Source organism: Podarcis vaucheri, assembly GCF_965113315.1.
Source record: "Podarcis vaucheri genome assembly, chromosome: 12".
Lineage (NCBI taxonomy): Eukaryota > Metazoa > Chordata > Lepidosauria > Squamata > Lacertidae > Podarcis > Podarcis vaucheri.
In genome coordinates, this window is record NC_138750.1 from 15,793,917 (window position 1) to 15,813,776 (window position 19,860).

The window sequence follows — 19,860 nt, forward strand, 5'->3', positions numbered from 1 at the left end:
CAAGCAGGTTTACTGCTTGTGGTTTATCTGGAGAGAGACAAGGCACAAACTTAGGTTTTCATGACACAACAAACCCAAACCATGGTTTGTTTTCAGCAGAACTGCGGGAGGAGTGTAGCCCACATAATTTCATCTGCATGCACTAGCATGCTACTCATTCATATGAAGCCATAGTTATTCTAATGTGGCATGTAAACCAAGCTGGCTTCTCATTACTACTAATATAGTTCATTCGGGAGAGCTATATAATCTCAGGGTCGTAGGTTCAAGCCCCACATTGGGCAAACGATTCCTGTATTGCAGAGAGTTGGACTAGATGATCCTCATGGTGCCATCCAACTCTGTGATTCTGTTCTATGATTCATTTATTCTATAAGGCAGCCTCTCTGACCTTTTACGCATTACTTGTTTTTAAAACCAGACCCAACTGGATTGGCTAAATTAGCCCAGGGCTATACATGCGACTTGCTGATCAGAAGGTCGGCGGTTCGAATCCCCGTGACGGAGTGAGCTCCCATTGTTCGGTCCCTGCTCCTGCCAACCTAGCATTTTGAAAGCATGCCAGTGCAAGTAGATAAATAGGTACCACTCCGGCGGGAAGGTAAATGGCGTTTCCATGCGCTGCTCTGGTTCGTCAGAAGCAGCTTAGTCATGCTGGCCACATGACCTGGAAGCTGTCTGCTGACAAACGCCGGCTCCCTCGGCCTAAAGAGCAAGATGAGCGCACAACCCCAGAATCGGTCACGACTGGACCTAATGGTCAGGGGTCCCTTTACCCTTTACCTTTATACATGTGATAACATACAGTAACAAAAAGGCAGGCTGACGCAAGGTAACAGAAGTCTAATGATTGGATTGAAAGTTCTAAATAATATATGAATTATTTATCTAGCAAATAGTGGTAAATGGACAAGAAACTTGAGGGCCCATTTGTAGACATCTCCTTTTAGTTCTCATCTCTGTCTCCTTTTCCCCTTCCAGATCAACAACAAACCCTGTGGAAAAGTTGGTGTACCTCAACAAGTATCCCGAGACGCAGAAGTAGTTCGTGAACTGGTTGTTCAGAGTAAGCTGGGGACCGAATATCTCCAAGGACGCACCATTAAAAAGTTCATATTGTCTCCTAGAACTGCGCTTGTCAACTTCCTTATCCAGGAATAGCTGGTAGCCGTATTTTCTTAAAACTGCCTGTTTATCACTTTCCATTAAAGTGGGGGGAAAGAAACAGGACCATATTCTCCAAACAAGATGCTGCAGAGGGCAGAAAAATTAAAGCGCTGAGTGATAAAGAAGCAAAAGCTAATTTGTATATAATCAATGAACATGAGCACTTCTGCAGATATTTCTTTGGAAATCATGTACAAAAGCTGGCTTTCATTTTTATCACTGTTGTTACATACAGGTGAAAGTGTTGCTGTGAGTATTTGGTGCAGGGATAAGGTGTAATGCAGTAAAAGGCATCCTTATTCTTGTTTCCCTATGCAGAAATATTTTGGGAGGGGGTGTTCTTTTAATAATAATAATAATGAGGAAAGATCTTTTCAGTGTATTGTTACTGAAAGTAATGTACACTGTTGTAATCCATCATCCCTTTCACTGATCCTAGTGATAACCATTCAGCTTGGTTAATCAGTCTCAGCATTCATAATAAAATGTGTTTTCTACTTTATTGTTTATTCGAGTACATCTTTGCTATATTTTCCACCAATTCCCACAGAGTTCACCAGCACAAAACAAGCTAATGAAAATTAATTCTAGGCAAAACACACACACAACTCCTCTGTTTAAATTATTGTCTCCATGTTTCAAAGCTGCATGCTGGTAATAGATCACGTCCAAGTATTGCAGTCTTGCCAAAGGACATCCATACATGCCAGTTTTGGTCTTTTGCTCAGTTCTGATTCTCACACAGATTTAGATGTTTGGCTAGAATGGAAGTTGTTATCTTGTCTGTGCACTTTATAAAGTGGAAATAAAAAACGAGGTGCCTTTCAGATATGGAGAGTCTATGATGTACTTCCATAGCATGTATAGCTGTTCTCTTGAACCAGTTCAGCCACTTGGTTAGTACAGTAAGTCGGTTGTTCTAGACGCCGGAAATTTCTGTAACAAAAAGGAACAGGTTTCCTGGCTTCACTTCTTTGCCATTTCAGTTCACAGAGCTTAGTGTGCAATCTTATTGGCAAACCACGAGTCACAAGTCAGCTCTCTGTCTTGACAATTTGGAAATCAGCCCAATAATGTATGGCCAATATTTCTAAGCCTTTAATCCATGGAACTCTAAAGGGCAACTACTACAAGTAGATATTGTTTCGGGGGGTGGGAGCTAATTAGAGCTATCAAAACCAGATTCTCACAGTGGCTGAATTTAAACAGCTGTCTACCTTGAACAGCATTTCAGAAGCTCCAGGAAACACAGATTAGTGTGTAGCCCAACATTGCCTGGCTGCTGCTGTGTCCCGAACTTCAATATATTTACCGACCTGAGCAGGTGTAAATAACCTTTTTGCATTTTGTATTATTGTTAGGAGTTAGCTCAGCCTTCAAAATCTCTGGTCCAATTTCATCTTGAGCATGGCTCTCAAAGAATTATCTTTGGTTTATTGACATTTCCATTTTAAGGAAGATTGGCTTACCGTATTTTTCGCTCCATAAGACGCACTTTTTCCCTCCTAAAAAGTAAGGGGAAATGTGTGTGCGTCTTATGGAGAGAGTGCAGGCTGCGCAGCTATCGCTGAAGCCAGCAGAGCAAGAGGGAGAGCTGCACACGCCTCTTGTTGTGCTGGCTTCCCAGCGAAGCAGGAGGAGGGACGGAAGGGAGCCCTTACAGAGCCCTTCCGTCCCTCATCCTGCTTCGCTGGGAAGCCAGCAGACCAAGAGGTGCCGCGCAGCTCTCCCTCTTGCTCTGCTCTTGCGCCTCCTCAGCAAAGTGGGAGGAGGAAAGAAAGGGCCTGCGTAAGGGCTCCCTTCCTTTCCTCCTCCCGCTTCGCTGAAGAGTGTCGCTTCGTCTCACCTGCCTCCTTCGATCCCCCCTGCAGGGACAACCCTGCTAGGCGGCCAACAGATCCAGCTTCTCCAAACAAACGGGCGGATGGACCGGGGCTCCTTAACCTGATTCTCCCTCCTCCTTCCTCTTCTTCTTCTTTTATCCCAGCTGCCTCGGGCTTCTCTTGAGCCTTCCTGAGAGCCTGGCTGCCCCCTAAGCCGGTGCCTGGCTCTATTCCTCGTTTGCCCCTTGGCATGCTGGAAGCAGCAGCGGCAGCCCCTGGCAAGGCTCAGGAGCGCTCGAATGCATAGCGCAAGGAGGAGAGGGGCCTCAGATTCAGAATATATATTTTTTTCTTGTTTTCCTCTAAAAACTTGGTGCATCTTATGATTGGGTGCGCCATAGAGCGAAAAATATAGTAATCCTGTCGACTTGGGCATTCAAAAATCTGATCCAAAAGTCTCTGGTGTCAAAGCTGAGTCAATATTGAAAAGGTGACCATAAGCACAGGTTGTGCCTGTTAAGCAATGTATACCTTGTTTCATCTAGTGTGGCCATCCATATATTCTATGTCAGAGGACATGTTCAGCCTTTCTGCCTGGCTTAAAGATAAGGAACCATAAGAACGAAAGGCAGGAGAGACCAGTTTCCAGCTGGACAACAGAATGAGCCAGCTGCAGTCTTCCTCACTTTTGGTGAGCTCTGTTTACAGTTTCATAATTCTAAATCTATATCCATACCAGTCAGCATATGCAGATGTTATGCAAATCTCCCCTTTTAGCCTTCTTTTTTGACGATGCATGATTTGCCACCCTAATTTTAGCTGGAATTTAAATAATGTGTTTTTTCACTGTATGCATTTGCATACAGAAACTCCATTAGCTATCAAGCGTAATTGTTATAAAATAATAAGCCAATCTTAACCTTTTGACTCATACACACTCTAGAACGGTGGTGATTTAATAAAATATCTTCACTGTTCGGGTGGGGAAGAAAAAGGGATCTTAAGCTGTCAGCCATCCAAGTGTTGAATCAAGTGTGCAATCAGAATTATAGAGAGAGAAATGAAACAAGGCTCTGTTTAGAAGTAAATTAGAGGATCATTTTTAAGTGTGGTGCCAGTGTGGTGTAGTGGTTAAGAGCGGTAGTCACGTAATCTGGGAAACCGGGTTCGCGTCTCCGCTCCTCCACATGCAGCTGCTGGGTGACCTTGGGCTAGTCACACTTCTGTGAAGTCTCTCAGCCCCACTCACCTCACAGAGTGTTTGTTGTGGGGGAGGAAGGGAAAGGAGAATGTTAGCCGCTTTGAGACTCCTGAAGGGGAGTGAAAGGCGGGATATCAAATCCAAACTCTTCTTCTTCTTCTAAGTGTTTTATATCCCCCATTGCAAAGGCTCATTGCAGGTTACAGTATAAAAACAATAGAAATAAATATTGAAACATGCAGTATGAATAAAGTGCCAGAATTCCTGAAAGTTAATTATAAATCCCATTCTTATTTCCCTTGATACATGTTGGGGGTTATTTTATTGGAGATGGGGAAAGAACTTGCTCTTTGTGCTATGGAAAGAATGGAGAAAGAATCGTCAACAACATTGGTTGATATTGACTGCTATATATGTGACGACTTTTTCACCCTGCAGATTTGTTACTGGTCCTTAGAATGAGAATTGAATTTTGATCTGGCCTAAAAAGATAATTCCTATGCTTCAGAAGCCATAAATTCTTAATAGTGCTAGCTAAAATAACAATACAGTGGTGCCCCGCAAGACGAATGCCTCGCAAGACGGAAAACTCGCTAGACGAAAGAGTTTTCCGTTTTGGAGGTGCTTCGCAAAACGAATTTCCTATGGGCTTGCTTCGCAATGTTTTGCGAGTTCCTGCTGGGTTTTTCCCCTCCCCCCCCTTTTCTAAGCCACTAAGCCGCTTATCAGCTGATCCGATCAGCAGATAAGCCGCTAAAAGGCGCTAATAGCGCTAACCCGCTAATCCGTCAATGGGCTTGCTTCGCAAGACGAAAAACCGCTAGACGAAGAGAATCACAGAACGGATTCTTTTCGTCTTGCGAGGCACCACTGTATCACATTGTTACAATAACTCCCTCCCCCCTGAGCTTATCTATGTGCACACTTGTTTAGGCCTCTATTCACACAACCAGTTTTCCCCCATCAGAAAATACTTCCCCTTGTGCGTAACCTAATATTTTGTTCACCATTCCAGGGGAGGGGAGGGGAACACTAGACAACATGCTTTGCTTTCTCTGTCCTCGACTTGGAGTGAACACAACAACACACAAGCTATTTGAAAAGTTAATTTCTTTTTAGTAACCGTAGCAAATAGCCTTGTAAAAACGAATTCCCTTGGGAAACTTCCTCCTCTGCCATTTCTCCACAAAAGGAGAAATGTTGGAAATGGTTGCTGGGGCCAAATAAGAGTTTGCTTTCCACTGTAGGACGTTTCCCTAAACTCAGTCCTTTTTTTTTCTTTTTGCAAAACCTTTTTCAGTAATCGAAATAAACCTGAAAGGGGTGTCAGTTAGCACTTTGGCAGTGCTTTGCTGAAAGTTCCAGAATTTCTCTCATGCTGTATTGTTCTGGGGCTTGGACTTGCCTCGTAAGCAGCACGCTTGATTAGAGAGGGATGAAAGTTCACAAATTTTGCCTTGATGCGTTTCTGTTGTTTGCAGAATGGACAAGGAAGAGGGGTTGGGGGAGGGGCTCAACATCCTGGACTTCATGCTCCAAATGAGCCAACAGTGTGACGCAGCAGCTAAAAAAGCCAATTCAATTCTGGGCTGCATCAATAGGAGTATAGCATCTAGATCAAGGGAAGTAATAGTGCCACTGTATTCTGCTCTGGTCAGACCTCACCTGGAGTACTGTGTCCAGTTCTGGGCACCACAGTTCAAGAAGGACACTGACAAACTGAAACGTGTCCAGAGGAGGGCAACCAAAATGGTCAAAGGCCTGGAAACGATGCCTTATGAGGAACGGCTAAGGGAGCTGGGCATGTTTAGCCTGGAGAAGAGGAGGTTAAGGGGTGATATGATAGCCATGTTCAAATATATAAAAGGATGTCACATGGAGGAGGGAGAAAGGTTGTTTTCTGCTGCTCCAGAGAAGCGGACACGGAGCAATGGATCCAAACTACAAGAAAGAAGATTCCACCTAAACATTAGGAAGAACTTCCTGACAGTAAGAGCTGTTTGACAGTGTAATTTGCTGCCAAGGAGTGTGGTGGAGTCTCCTACTTTGGAGGTCTTTAAGCAGAGGCTTGACAACCATATGTCAGGAGTGCTCTGATGGTGTTTCCTGATTGGCAGGGGGTTGGACTCGATGGCCCTTGTGGTCTCTTCCAACTCTATGATTCTATGAAATTCATAGAAGATAAACCAAGCTCTCTGGAAAGAGGAATTATCATTGGCCAGTTCGACATTAACGCCAACATTCCTAGACCAACCCAGGGTCCATATAGATAGAAGCCTCCTAGTATACCTGGCTACTCAAAGAGTTTCCCAGAAGCATCTGATTGGCCACTGTGAGAACAGGAAGCTAGACTAGACGGGCCACCAACCTGATCCAGTAGGCCAGTGGTTCTCAACCTGTGAGTCCCCAGATTTTGCTGGACTACAACTCCCATACAGCTCTGGCCTTGCTAGCTAGGGGTGATGGGAGTTGTAGTCCAACAACATCTGGGGACCCACAGCTTGAGAAAGGCTGCAGTAGGCTGTTCTTATGTTCTTGTAGGATGCAGGCAGAAGCAAGGGTGCCCAAAAAGGAGCAAAAGCTGGCTTGGCAATGACTGGGTGTACTCCTCGCTTCTCGAGCAGCTACCACCAGTATCCTAAAGAGAGGGCCATGTGTGAAAAGACAATAATGCGATACGTACAAGGTAAGCTGGTCAAATGTAATGGTTAGTAGAATGATTGGAGAGACAGGCAATCACCATCTCCGCCTACACAGCAACAGCCAACATACTAGATGGCCTTACTAGGGTGTGAACACATCTGATACGATTTTGGTAAATAATGCTCTGAACAATCAGGAAAAGTGCTACAGAATACTACGGCTGCAATTTTAAGTGCACTTTCTGGGACATAAGTGAGTACAGTCGTACCTTGGTTTTCAAACAGCTTAGTTCTCTAACATTTTGGCTTCCAAACGCAGCAAACCCAGAAGTGACTGTTGCGGTTTGCAAACTATTTTTGGAAGCCAAACATCCAACGGGGCTTCTGATTGGCTGCAGGAGCTTCCTGCAGCCAATCAGAAGCCGCACTTTGGTTTCCAAACATTTTAGAGTCAAACGGCCTTCTGGAACGGATTCTGTTCGACTTCCAAGGTACGACTACTGCATTCGGTTTTAAATTAAGGAGATCACAGAAGCCCAGACTTGTAGAGTTGGAAGGAATTGCAAAGATAATCCAGTCCAAACTCCTGCATTGCAAGAATCTTTCACCCAACATGGAACTCAAACCCACAACCCTGAAATTAAGAGTCTCATGCTCCATCCCTTGAAGGGCTGTTGTTAAACCTGATTTGCCCATTTATTCACTCTTCCAAGATGGGGTGGGAAAATCTGTCAGATCTCAAAATATAAAGTATTTTTTAAAACTGGTTTTATTTTTTAAAAAAAATTGAAATTTTTAAATTTTTTTAAAAATCCAGAAACTTCAGTGTCTACTTCCTACTATAGTAGCTTAAGAAATAAAAATAAATTTGTTCAACTTTTTTTTTAAAAGCTCCAACGACTAGTATTAGTGATAATGTACCAGGTGAGTGACAAAGACATGTTAGCTTGTGGTTAAGGAAAGACAAGTGGCCGTCAATAGAAATTATATTTTACAAGTGGGTCCTGCAACAAATTTCTGCAACGTGGAGTGTTCAGGATTTCAGCCACTCCTGAAATCAGTCTGTCCCTTGTCCTCCTTTCAGTATTCTATGGCCATTTGAGCATGTTCAGTTATCACTTGAGCTGTTTCTAAAGTTCCCACTGATTTTTTTTTTAAAAAAACCGTTTTAGGGATTCTCCCGAGCCTATTGCCCTTGGTCCATGGGTGATACCATTCTGACCACGTAAGCAACAACACCCAAATCTTGAACATCAGAAGTAGAGGGAACAACGCAGCCAAAAATGTTACAGTGGCCTGAAAGGGCATCACTGGTCTTCAGCAAAGGGTTCAAAACTTTCTACAAAAATAATTAGCAGAATCTACCAGGAAATTTTGTCCATGCTCCATTTAAATAACTAATTTTCTGGGGGATTGTGCTTTTTGTGTGTGGAGACCTATGGGAGTTGTGTGAAAATATCAAGGAAAACGTTAGCTCTAAAAATATCCTTTGTGTGGGAGGCGTGGTATCAACAACTGATCAGCAAAAATCTTCCCAAGCCCCCAATGTACTGTATTAACAATGTCTCTCAAGTCCATGCCGACTATGTAAAGTTGAATTAACAACAGGATGACCATGTTGCCTGACAGTCCTTTCAGCCAAGGACTGTTGCAACACAGAAATCATGGCAGTATGTTATTTACAAAATGTAGATAGCGCGGAATGGAATTGGCACGATTTTCCAAAACAACGTAATTCTGGGAAATGTTTAGCTTAATTCTCCACTCCCTCAGATCTATTCCAATAATTGGCATTTCCCTGAATGCCACAGATGTCAAGTTCAGCAAGCACAGAATGGGATTGGTGGAGGAAAAGGATCTGCCCTAATGAAGTGATAGGGCTGTTAAGTGAGAGCCCAATTGATCCAGCTGCTATTGTTGGCGGAAAGTTGGAACGAGCCCATGGAGAAGCAGAAAGATGATACAGGGCAAGTCTCAAAAGCTGAAGCAGCTTGTTGCTTAGCGTTCAATACATGGTTTCCCTGCTAGGAATGCTACTATCCACAGTTTATACAACTGGGTAAACAGTGAGAGTGATGATGGATTGCATGCCTAAGGTCTCAGTTTTTCAGCTAAATAAGACTGCACAACCGCTGCTGGTCCTTGTTACCCATGTGGACCACTCAAAGATCATTTGGGCTGAAGTCCTCCACACCTCTTTGGTCTATAGGAATTAGAATCATGGAATTGTGAAGTTGGAAGTGTCATATTTTGCCCAACATGAGGCTCAAACCCATGACTGTGATATCAAAAGTCTCATGGTGAGCTAGTGGTCAGACTGGCTGAATTCAAACCATTGGAATTGACTCCTTTAGTTGCAATGAACAGCCTCAGAAATTGCAGCTCTGATAGGAAACAACAAGCAAGGGAGAAACAGGTACCTGAGTTATTGAAAGCCCAACATGTTTCAGAAATGGAGAAGTTCCTTCTCTGGGGGCAATCTAAAACCAATGTCACCACCACTTGTGAAAAACTTACAAGTACTCATTATAAAGAAGGTTCTAAAAATGAAATAAAGACCATTTATATATATACAAAACCAAACTATTTATCAGTGTTCCTCCTTTTTAAACAGTGTTTCTTATAGCATCCATGTTAAATCTCTAAATACAAAAGCTACACATGGAAAATGGGAGAAACTTTACTGATGTCACTGTTAACATAAGAAGCAGCATACTGAAACAGACAAAAACTAAAAACACTCAAAGCTCTGTTAGTAGTAGCTGGCTAAACTTATCTTTTTGCTGAAGAGCTTTCAGGCTGATTGCCTTCCTCAAACCATTTCAATTTTTTTCTTTTTCTTGTGCTTTATGTCCAAAGCAGACTGTAAAGGGAACTCACTGGTAGAGCACATTACTTTAGCTGCAGGTTCAATCTCTGGTATCTCCAATAAAAGGCTGAGGTGGTGGAGATGTTTGACCTCTACCAAAGTCCCTGAAGAGCTGCAGGCATTCAGAAAAGGCATTATTTGGTTAGATTAACTTCTAGCCTGACTTGATACAAGGAAATTTCCTATTCTTTAATAGACTGTAATCTTGTGGTCATGAAGCTCAACATCAAAAAAATTAAGATCATGGCCACTGGTCCCATCACCTGGCAAATAGAAGGGGAAGAAATGGAGGCAGTGAGAGATTTCACTTTCTTGGGCTCCATGATCACTGCAGATGGTGACAGCAGCCATGAAATTAAAAGACGCCTGCTTCTTGGGAGGAAAGCAATGACAAACCTAGACAGCATCTTAAAAAGCAGAGACATCACCTGGCCGACAAAAGTCCATATAGTTAAAGTTTTCCCAGTGATTTATGGAAGTGAGAGCTGGACCATAAAGAAGGCTGATCACCGAAGAATTGATGCTTTTGAATTATGGTGCTGGAGGAGACTCTTGAGAGTCCCATGGACTGCAAGAAGATCAAACCTATCCATTCTTAAGGAAGTCAGCCCTGAGTGCTCACTGGAAGGACAGATCCTGAAGCTGAGGCTTCAATACTTTGGCCATCTCATGAGAAGAGAAGACTCCCTGGAAAAGCCCCTGATGTTGGGAAAGATGGAGGGCACAAGGAGAAGGGGACGGCAGAGGATGAGATGGTTGGCCAGTGTTCTTGAAGCTACCAGCATGAGTTTGACCAAACTGCAGGAGGCAGTGGAAGACAGGAGTGCCTGGTGTGCTCTGGTCCATGGGGTCATGAAGAGTCGGACGTGACGGCAGCGGGAGGCCCCATTAGCTAAAGTGGTGCTTCAGGTTAAGAACAGTTTCAGGTTATGTACAGACCTCCGGAACGAATGAAGTACTTAACTCGAGGTACCACTGTACTACCTTTTCCTCCAAGGAGCTTGAGGTGGTATACATGGTTCTAACCCTCCCCATTTTCATACCCTTCAACATTTCTCCAATGAAAACAGGGACATCCTTTTCCATAACAACAACAACAACAATAATACCCTGTCCATATGACTGGGTTGCCCCAGCCACTCTGGGCAGCTTCCAGCATATATAAAAACATAGTAAAACATGCCTTCAGATGTCTTCTAAAGGTTGTGTAGCTATGTATCTCCTTGGCTCAGGGGTCGCATAACTCCACACCCTCCAACATTTATTCAATGAATGTAGGGACATCCTACCATAACCACCAACATTGTTTTGATGAAAATAGGAACATCCTAAGCAAAAGCAGGACATTCCGGGATTAAATCAGAACCCGGACAGCTTCTATAAATCTGTATCAGTCCCTGGGAAATAGGGACACTTGGAAGGTCTGCATTTTATCCTCTCAATAACCCTTTGAGGTTAGGTTAGGCTGAGTGATGGTGATAGGCTCAAGATGCGCTTCATGTCTGAGCTGGGGTCTGAATCCTTGCCTCCCAAGGTCATAATTCAATACTCTAATCATTACACAACACTGGCTCTTTTATTTTGCACTTCGGGTGTGATTAAACCCTGGAGAAAACCAGCAGATTATAATGGATAACGTCTAAATATAGCCCTTTTATGTGGAATAGGCAAAATCACAGTTCTTTTCTCTTTAAAGAACATTGTTGGGGGCATTGCCATTGAGAACATTTTGCAATAAACCTTACCCTTCCAAGAAGCAAAAAATGTAATTTTCCTCATCTACAATTAAGAATTGAGGCATTAAAAAAGCCTTGTTCCAAGGTAGACTTTTTATGTGGCTCATATGAAAATAATTCTCAATATGATGATTCCAAATTAAACAGCAGTTGTTTGGACAAGTGCTTGGAATTTAATTTATTCCTATGAATGTTTGAGACTTCTCTGGTTCTACCTAATTTGAACTCCAAATTGCAATCTGCCTGCACAGATTGACAGAGCTGCAGCTGCAAATGAGTTTACTTTGCAATCAGAGGAGTGTGGCAGAGAATCCTTTTATGCCCAAATAAACAGGTGAAAATTGGTCTAGAAATTGCTCAAGGAGTAATCCACCCAGTGACTGGAGCCACGGGAACAAGGCCTTAAAGCTGTTTAATGAGTGAGAGAATTGGCACAGTTTCTATAGTAATCTGGTCAGTGTCTAAGGTGGCCACTTAATGCACTGGAGAAAGAGAGAGATACGGATCGGGGGGGGGGGGAGAGAGAGAATGTATCATAAAAAATAGGATAGATATTTGCATAACATCCACATGTGCTGCTTTATATGCATAGCTTTCAATTTAGAAATAATTGCTATTGTAGATACTCAAGCAGTGGATACACCACGCCACAGACCCTTTTCCAAGGACAGTCCCGGATTTACAGAAGCCATCCTGGTTTCTAATTTGATCCCAGAATGTCTCACTTTTCCTTAGGGGGTCCCTATTTTTATTGGTGAAATGTTGGAAGGTATGGAAGGGTATTTTTTGAAGGTGACCCAGAAACTACAATTAATCCAGAATGCGGCGGCTAGACTGGTGACTGGGAGTGGCCAAGACCACATAACACCGGTCCTGAAAGACCTACATTGACTCCTAGTACGTTTCTGAGCACAATTCAAAGTGTTGGTACTAACCTTTAAAGCCCTAAAAGGCCTTGGCCAGGTATACCTGAAGGTGCGCCTCCGCCCCCATTGTTCACTGAGATCTAGCGCTGAGGGCCTTCTGGCAGTTTCCTCCCTGTGAGTTGTGCGGTGACAGGGAACCAAGCAGGGGGCCTTCTTGGTGGTGGTGCCTGCCCTATGGAATGTCCTCCCATCAGATATCAAGGAAATAAACAACTACCTGACTTTTAGAAGACATCTGAAGCATAGCTGTCTGTCAACTTTTCCCTTTTCCTGCAAGGAATCCTATTTAGAATAAGGGAATTTCCCTTAAGAAAGGGAAAAGTTGACTGCTATGATCTGAAGGCAGCCGTGTTTAGGGAAGCTTTTAATGTCTGATGTTTTATTGCTTTTTTATTATTATCATTAATTCTGTTAGGAGCCGCCCAGAGTGGCTGGGAAACCCAGCCAGATGGGCGGGGTATAAATAATGAAATTGTTGTTGTTGTTTTATTATGTTTTTATATAGGTTGGGAAAGCATTATTGTCATGAACTGGCAGGACGATGGGGAGGAAGAAGAGGAGGAAAATGATCCCAGTGAGGGTTGTCGCAGGGACTGGGACACACCGGGGCAAGCAGGGGATAGGGAAGGAAGTATTCACTGGGTGATGGAGGATGGCAAGGGATTGGGGGTCAGTTCACAAGACCCAGAGCAGCAGGACCCATCACCAGAGCCAGGGGGACCCCTGTCTCCACAAACACAGTGGGCTCTGAGGCATAGGGAGCAGCGAGAGGGGCAGTCCAGGAGGCTGAGGCAGCCGTTGTAAACAAAAATTGCCCTTTTCCCTTATGGGGTATCCAAGAGCCCATATAGAGTCCTTACATAGGTTCCCTATTGGTAGGAGAAAATAACAGAGGCCAACCAGAGAATATTGAGAAGCAAAGCAGCTAGTAAGCCTGATCTTTATTGATCTGTTGCAACAGGGTGCTCCCCTCACCTGCAAGAGAGAGGAGGAACCCAGAAAAATGGCGCGCAAGGCCTTATGCATACTTTTGAAATTGCCACCCTGTAGATCAAGACCTATGGGACGCGGGTGGCGCTGTGGGTAAAACCTCAGCGCCTAGGACTTGCCGATCGTATGGTCGGCGGTTCGAATCCCCATGGCGGGGTGCGCTCCCGCTGCTCGGTCCCAGCGCCTGCCAACCTAGCAGTTCGAAAGCACCCCCGGGTGCAAGTAGATAAATAGGGACCGCTTACTAGCGGGAAGGTAAACGCCGTTTCCGTGTGTGCTGCGCTGGCTCGCCAGATGCAGCTTTGTCACGCTGGCCACGTGACCCGGAAGTGTCTGCGGACAGCGCTGGCCCCCGGCCTATAGATGTGAGATGAGCGCACAACCCTAGAGTCTGTCAAGACTGGCCCGTACGGGCAGGGGTACCTTTACCTTACTAGATCAAGACCACCCCCAGAAACATCATACATACATCACAGAAGGGGTGTAACCTAAGACCACCCCTCAGATACATCATACCTACATCACAGAAAAGGCGGTCTAAAGCAGAAATTTGAATGGTTACTTGATTGGATTGCCTGGGTAGCCTGGCCAATCTTTTGTAACGATAAATACTTAGTTCCTGGGCCAGGTCACAGGCTCACACCCTATTCATATCTTAAATGTGCCCTTAAGACAGGATTTGTGAGGAAAGAGACAATGGGGAGGTTTCCCCCTTTGACCTTGCAGAGAAAACATTTGCTCAGTTTGGGACAGTTTGGGAATCAAAAATGGTTCCAGGTCAGTCTTCCTGTGCTGATCTATGTATGTGCTTGGTTGGTACGCTAATGCAGTGATTTTCAACCACTGTTCCGCGGCACACTAGTGTGCCGCGAGATGTTGCCTGGAGGGAGGCGGGCGAGTCGGGCGGCGAGAGGCGGGGCGGCGGCGGCGAGGAGAGGCCGCCCAGCGCGGGGCTCTCGCCGTCTGCCTGCCTGGCTGCCTGCGAGCTCGACGGGCAGCGCCTCCGTCCGCAGCGCCCGCCTCGCGGCTCTCATTCCCTGCCCCTGCCAAAGCTCACCCAGCCAAGCCGCGCTCTCCTTCCTGCCTCACTTTGCTGCCTCCCCACCCCCAAAGCTTGGAGGTTCCCCGGCAAGGGGGAGGGGAAAAAATTGAAACTTACACTTTCGTGCGTCCCTCCTGGCGTGACGCTGCGCGCTGACGTCACGGGGCTGTAATGGTGGTGTGCCTTGAGATTTTTTTCATCAAACAAGTGTGCCTTTGCCCAAAAAAGGTTGGGAAACACTGCGCTAATGAACATTACCATATATCTAAGACTTCAAAATTCCTATCACACAGCCAAGGCCCCACAGCCCAGCTTCCTAGCTGACCAGGTGAGGCTTGCTAGATCAGGGAGGAGGTGTGTGATTCCTCTGCTGCATTAGGCTTGGGACAGGTGAGGGTCACAGGCCTCATCGAGCCCAGATGCTGCAATCAGCAAGCAAAGTGTAAAAGGGAAGCAGAGCTGAGGTGCTGTGTCTGCTCTAACACCCATGTTGGTGTTAGACCTCAGCTTGGATCAGTGCCGGATTAAACTCTGTGGAGGCCCCTAAGCGGTCAGAATCTCAGCCCCACCCCATTGAACTAAGAAAGCTTGTTTGTAATTTGCTTTCCAGGTCAAATCAATGTTATTTTGATCTTTTGTTGCAGGACTCCTAAAAGGCGTGGGGCCTGTAGGCTGCTGCCTAGTTGGTAATCTGGCACTGGCTTGACTGCTCCAGGATTTTTGCAGGACTGTGCTTCAGTTTGGACATGTGGGTTGACCCTGGACTGGGAACTTGCCGCCAGGTAGGCCAGGAGTTCAGTATTATTATTACGATTGAATAAGACATCCCTATTTCCATTGGAGAAATGTTGGAGGGTGTGTTGCCATAGTAAGGAAGACTTTGCCCACATGACCTAGGTTCCGGCACTCTCTCCTGTCCAGGAGCTAAACTACTGGTTTTGGCTGGCCATGTTCCCTAAATTCACAATCAAATCTATTAATTTAGCTATGGCTTTAGCTGTGTTCAAGGCCGGGGTGCGGGGGACACAATCATTTAGAGTGGCAGCGTGCATTTTGGAAGTATTTTTTTTATTATTCCCATTCCAGGCACTTAGCAATGGCAACAGAGTGGCTGGGGAAACCCAGCCAGATGGGCAGGGTATAAGTAATAAATTATTATTATTATTATTACTGGGTCTGTGTCACATAAGGGGTTAAACTTGGGCCCCATCTGCACTATGCTTCTAATGCAGTATCATGCCCCTTTAAACAGCCATGGCTTCCCCAAAATGATCCTGGGAACGGTAGTTGAAGGATGCTAAGAGGTCTTAGAAGACCCCTATTCCCCTCAGAGAGCTATGCAATTTCCAGAGTGGTTTAACTCTCCTTCGCAGAGTGGTTTATACTCTCCTCCGCAGCCTTGATAAGCAGCAATAAATGACAAAGAGCCCAGTGGCTTTAATTGGGTCTCACGTCTCGTTTGCAAACCATCCCTTTGATTTTTATTCCATTCTTTTAAAAAAGCCACCATCAATATACAGTGGTTCTCAAACGCCTTGGTACTCAAACATTTCGGCTCCCCAACGCCCAAAACCCAGAAATAGGTGTTCCGGTTTTCGAACGTTTTTCAGAAGCCGAACGTCTGATGCGGCTGTCGGCTATTGTTTGCGGGGCGCCGGAATTACGGATTACGTTCAAGAACCATGGTACAAAAAAGAAGAAGAAGAAAGAACCCAGGTACCACTGTATGTTTATTTGTAGGCCGCTCATAACATATCATATGAACAGCAACAAATATAACAATTCCACCCCAACACACAAATTAAGAACAATTACGCATGTCAATAAATACAGAATATACATCCATGCAACAGAACAGAAAGCAACATAAATAAGCTAACAAAATCCTTCCTCATCTCCTGACTTGTCTCCTTAACAAACAGAAGTTGAGCATTTAATGTTTATCCCATGCCATGGAAAACGCTTTCACCAGAGATTTGACAGGCACCCTCACTCTTGGCCTTCAGGCTTCTCTTGATTCCTTCATGGCTGTTTACCATCTTTTTGAGAAGCCAGGCATTTTATGAGTACTCCTTTTCCCCCCAATGGTTTTTCATGTTTTATTGTCTGCGTATAGCTGTGCAACACCCTGAGGTTTTACGAGATGGCAGTATATAAATGCTTTTTATAGATAAATAAATCCTTTACCCACAGCATAAACGATGCAACCCCACACTACATGCCAGGGTGAAGTTTTGGGGCTGTTTGGGTGGAGTTTGCAAGTCGATCCCAAGCATTTACGTTGAGTCCTCTGGTATGCCCAAGGTACAATTTCACTTTGTCTCAATGGCAACTGGAGCTATGAAGACAGAGCAATCACTTGGCTTTCAGGAAATCAGATAAATTCTTCAAATTCCTCTCTGGGAAAAGGGTCACATTTGTTCATACAAGGTTGGAATGAAAATATTGCCCATTCCACCCACCCACTAAATCCTTCTTTAGGCTATTTTGGGATTTCCCCCCATTTTCTTCTTCTTCTACAGTGTAGATTTGCACTGTACATGAGCGGATATATTATTTGCACTAATCAGAAGAGGATTTAAGTTTCAGCAAGTCACCACGGTAATCAGGGGGGAAATGTTTGAGTGAGACAAACAGGAGGAGGACCAGAAATAGCAGGGAGGTAATAGGACGCCGTGGCGCTGTGGTCTAAACCACAGAGCCTAGGGCTTGCCGATCAGAAGGTCGGTGGTTCGAATCCCTGTGATGGGTTAAGCTCCTGTTGCTCGGTCCCTGCTCCTGCCAACCTAGCAGTTCGAAAGCACACAGGGCAAGTAGATAAATAGCTACCGCTCCAGCAGGAAGGTAAATGGCATTTCCGTGCGCTGCTCTGGTTCACCAGAAGCGGCTTCGTCATGCTGGCCACATGACCTGGAAGCTGTACTCCGGCTCCCTCAGCCAGTAAAGCGAGATGAGCGCCGCAACCCCAAAGTCGTCCGCGACTGGACCTAACGGTCAGGGGTCCCTTTACCTTTAATAGGGCTTCTGGTTGTTGCGTCTTGAGGTGGGAAGTGGGATTGTATATGCTTTATGCTTCTTTAAAAAAAAATATTTTTGCATCCCTCATTTTGTAGTGGGGATATGAGCAATCTCCCAAGCAGTGGTCCCAATTCTTTGCTTGAATGAAGTCTAAGAGTGGTCTACTTCCCATCTTACTTTAAACCATGGGTAGGCAAACTAAGGCTCGGGGGCCGGATCTGGCCCAACTTCCTTCTGTATCTTGCCCACGGACAGTCCAGGAATCGTCACGTGGATCGGCATGGGGATTCTGATCGTTCGGGCTGCGCCATTCCCCTCCCCTCACACACACCGCAGTGGCGCCTCCTCCCTCCCTCCTTCTGGCTTCTCCCCGCCCTGCCTAGAGGAGGAAGGGGGCTGGGCTTTCTTGAGCTGCGGTTGGCTGAACGCCATTTTAAGCAGCCCCTGTCCAGAGCCAGTCCTTTTTTGCCGCTCATCGTCCCTCTGCTACCACTGCCGCTGCCAGCCCCTGCCACTCGCAAGGCACAGGTACGCAGCCACTGGGGCTCGTCCAGTGCTGTGGAGAAGGGAGGGGAGAGTCGGGGGGGATTTTTTTTCCAAAATACAGTCCGCCCCCCCCCCCAAGGTCTGAGGGACAGTAGACCGGCCCCCTGCAGAAAAAGTTTGCTGACCCCTGCTTTAAAAAATAAAGGTACCCCTGACAATTAGGTCCAGTCGCGGACGACTCTGAGGTTGCGGCACTCATCTCGCTCTATAGGCCGAGGGAGCCGGCGTTTGTCCGCAGACAGCTTCCGAATCATGTGGCCAGCATGACTAAGCCGCTTCTGGCGAACCAGAGCAGCGCACGGAAACGCCGTTTACCTTCCCGCCAGAGCGGTACCTATTTATCTACTTGCACTTGATGTGCTTTCAAACTGCTAGGTTGGCAGGAGCAGGGACCGAGCAACGGGAGCTTAACCCATCGCGGGGATTCAAACCACTGACCTTCTGATCGGCAAACCCTAGGCTCTGTGGTTTAGACCACAGCGCCACCTGCATCCCTGACCCCTTTTTTAAACCATAGCTAAAAACAGGTGATGGCTTAATGTGAATGTGCAGCATACTAGTACACACTGCTGAAAAGTTCCCACTCCACTCCTCCTGCTGAATTGCTGCCAGGAACAAGCAAAAGTCTGGCTTGCCTTATTGTTGGAACCTGGTTTCATGGTTCTTTTCTATATGGAGTTTTGCATTGATACCTCCTCATGGCAGGGATCTATCCTCCTATACAGTCGTACCTTGGATCCCGAACACCTTGCGAGTTGAACGTTTTGGCTCCCAAACACCGCAAACCTGTGAGTGAGTGTTCCAGTTTGCAAACGTTCTTTGGAACCCAAACTTCCTGCAGCCAATTGGTAGCTGTGCCTTGGTTTCCGAACATTTTGGAAGTCGAATGGACTTCTGGAACGGATTCCGTTCGATTTCCGAGGTACCACTGTACTTTGGAAACTATTGTGCACACAATGATAATGCGTTGTTATAGCATTCAACCTGATCAGTCCCCAATATGCACCTTTAATCCAAGCCTGCAAAATTTCATTTGCTTGTAAGACATTTTGGGTTGCCCTGGGCAAGAAAAAGCAACTAACAGTTTTAATAATTTCAAAATAAGAGACAATACATTTTAATTGTGCAAACCTAAATATCCGGTAAGTGCTTGAATCCCTCTTGATATCCTAAAAGACGGAAGACTGGCAAAACTCTAAAACAGACTTCTAGGTCAAATGTGAAGCGATGGAGTGTTTTCTGTATTGTCTGTGCACGTATTGTTTTACCCATTGCTGATCTAATCCTTTGTGAACAGGAAGGAAACGTATTTTACATTGTTAACAAAGGCCAGGGGGGTCAGCAAGAGACAGAAAATAAGATGGCTGTTTCCTCCACACAAGTGATGCAACTTTGCAAAGGTTACTCATTCAAACTCTGTCCGCATGATATGTCAGATGGAGAGAAGGTGGAAGGGGGAGATGTGCAAAGTGGAGAATGATTCAAAGCAAACAAAAATAGAGGAAATGATTCTACAAGAAGCCAAGGGGGTTTTCTGTGTGGGTGTGGGTGGCGGTTATTTTTTGCTTTTTTGTTTCAAGGTGAGGCAAATTGTGTAACGTCACCCTTCCAGCAAACCAAGGCAGTTTGCAATCCAATTACAGTGGTGCCTCGCAAGACGAAATTAATCCATCCGCGAGTCTCTTCGTCTAGCGGTTTTTTCGTCTTGCGAAGCAACCCTATTAGCGGCTTAGCGCTATTAGCGGTTTAGCGGCTATTAAAGGCTTAGTGGCTATTAAAGGCTTAGCGGATTAGCGGCTAAAAGGCTATTAGCGGCTTAGCGGCTTAGAAAAGGGGGGGAGCGGGGAAAAATCGGAACACTCGCAAGACGTTTTCGTCTTGCAAAGCAAGCCCATAGGGA

The 19,860-nt window shown here is 45.4% G+C and overlaps 2 protein-coding genes and 1 long non-coding RNA gene across 4 annotated transcripts in view; 2 read left to right on the plus strand and 1 right to left on the minus strand.

Annotated features, from left to right (window-relative positions):
* LARS2 (leucyl-tRNA synthetase 2, mitochondrial) overlaps positions 1 to 1,669 on the plus strand; it is a 68,637-nt gene extending 66,968 nt beyond the window's left edge. For both annotated transcript variants that reach the window (XM_082192998.1, XM_082192999.1), the window contains exon 21: positions 982 to 1,669. In XM_082192998.1, the coding sequence (XP_082049124.1) occupies positions 982 to 1,161 (180 nt within the window). In that variant the 3' untranslated portion in view covers positions 1,162 to 1,669. The remainder of the gene's footprint in view (positions 1 to 981) is intronic.
* Positions 1,518 to 19,860, minus strand: part of LOC309515390 — a 64,217-nt gene continuing 45,874 nt past the window's right edge. The window contains exon 2 of the long non-coding RNA XR_014212451.1: positions 1,518 to 2,103. This is a non-coding gene — a long non-coding RNA (uncharacterized lncRNA). The remainder of the gene's footprint in view (positions 2,104 to 19,860) is intronic.
* Positions 3,395 to 13,385, plus strand: LOC309515355 (uncharacterized protein). The gene is made up of 3 exons (XM_082193147.1): positions 3,395 to 3,681; positions 6,733 to 6,877; positions 12,870 to 13,385. Exons 1-3 carry the CDS (start codon positions 3,652 to 3,654, stop codon positions 13,166 to 13,168), a joined length of 474 nt encoding a protein of 157 aa, XP_082049273.1. The 5' UTR covers positions 3,395 to 3,651; the 3' UTR covers positions 13,169 to 13,385.

Excerpts from the sequence above, each read along its gene's own strand:
- LOC309515355 (XM_082193147.1), top strand. The coding sequence starts at position 3,652 with ATGAGCCAGCTGCAGTCTTCCTCACTTTTG. Across the intron at positions 3,682-6,732 it reads TGCAGTCTTCCTCACTTTTG|GATGCAGGCAGAAGCAAGGG; the intron begins GTGAGCTCTGTT and ends ATGTTCTTGTAG. Across the intron at positions 6,878-12,869 it reads AATAATGCGATACGTACAAG|GTTGGGAAAGCATTATTGTC; the intron begins GTAAGCTGGTCA and ends GTTTTTATATAG.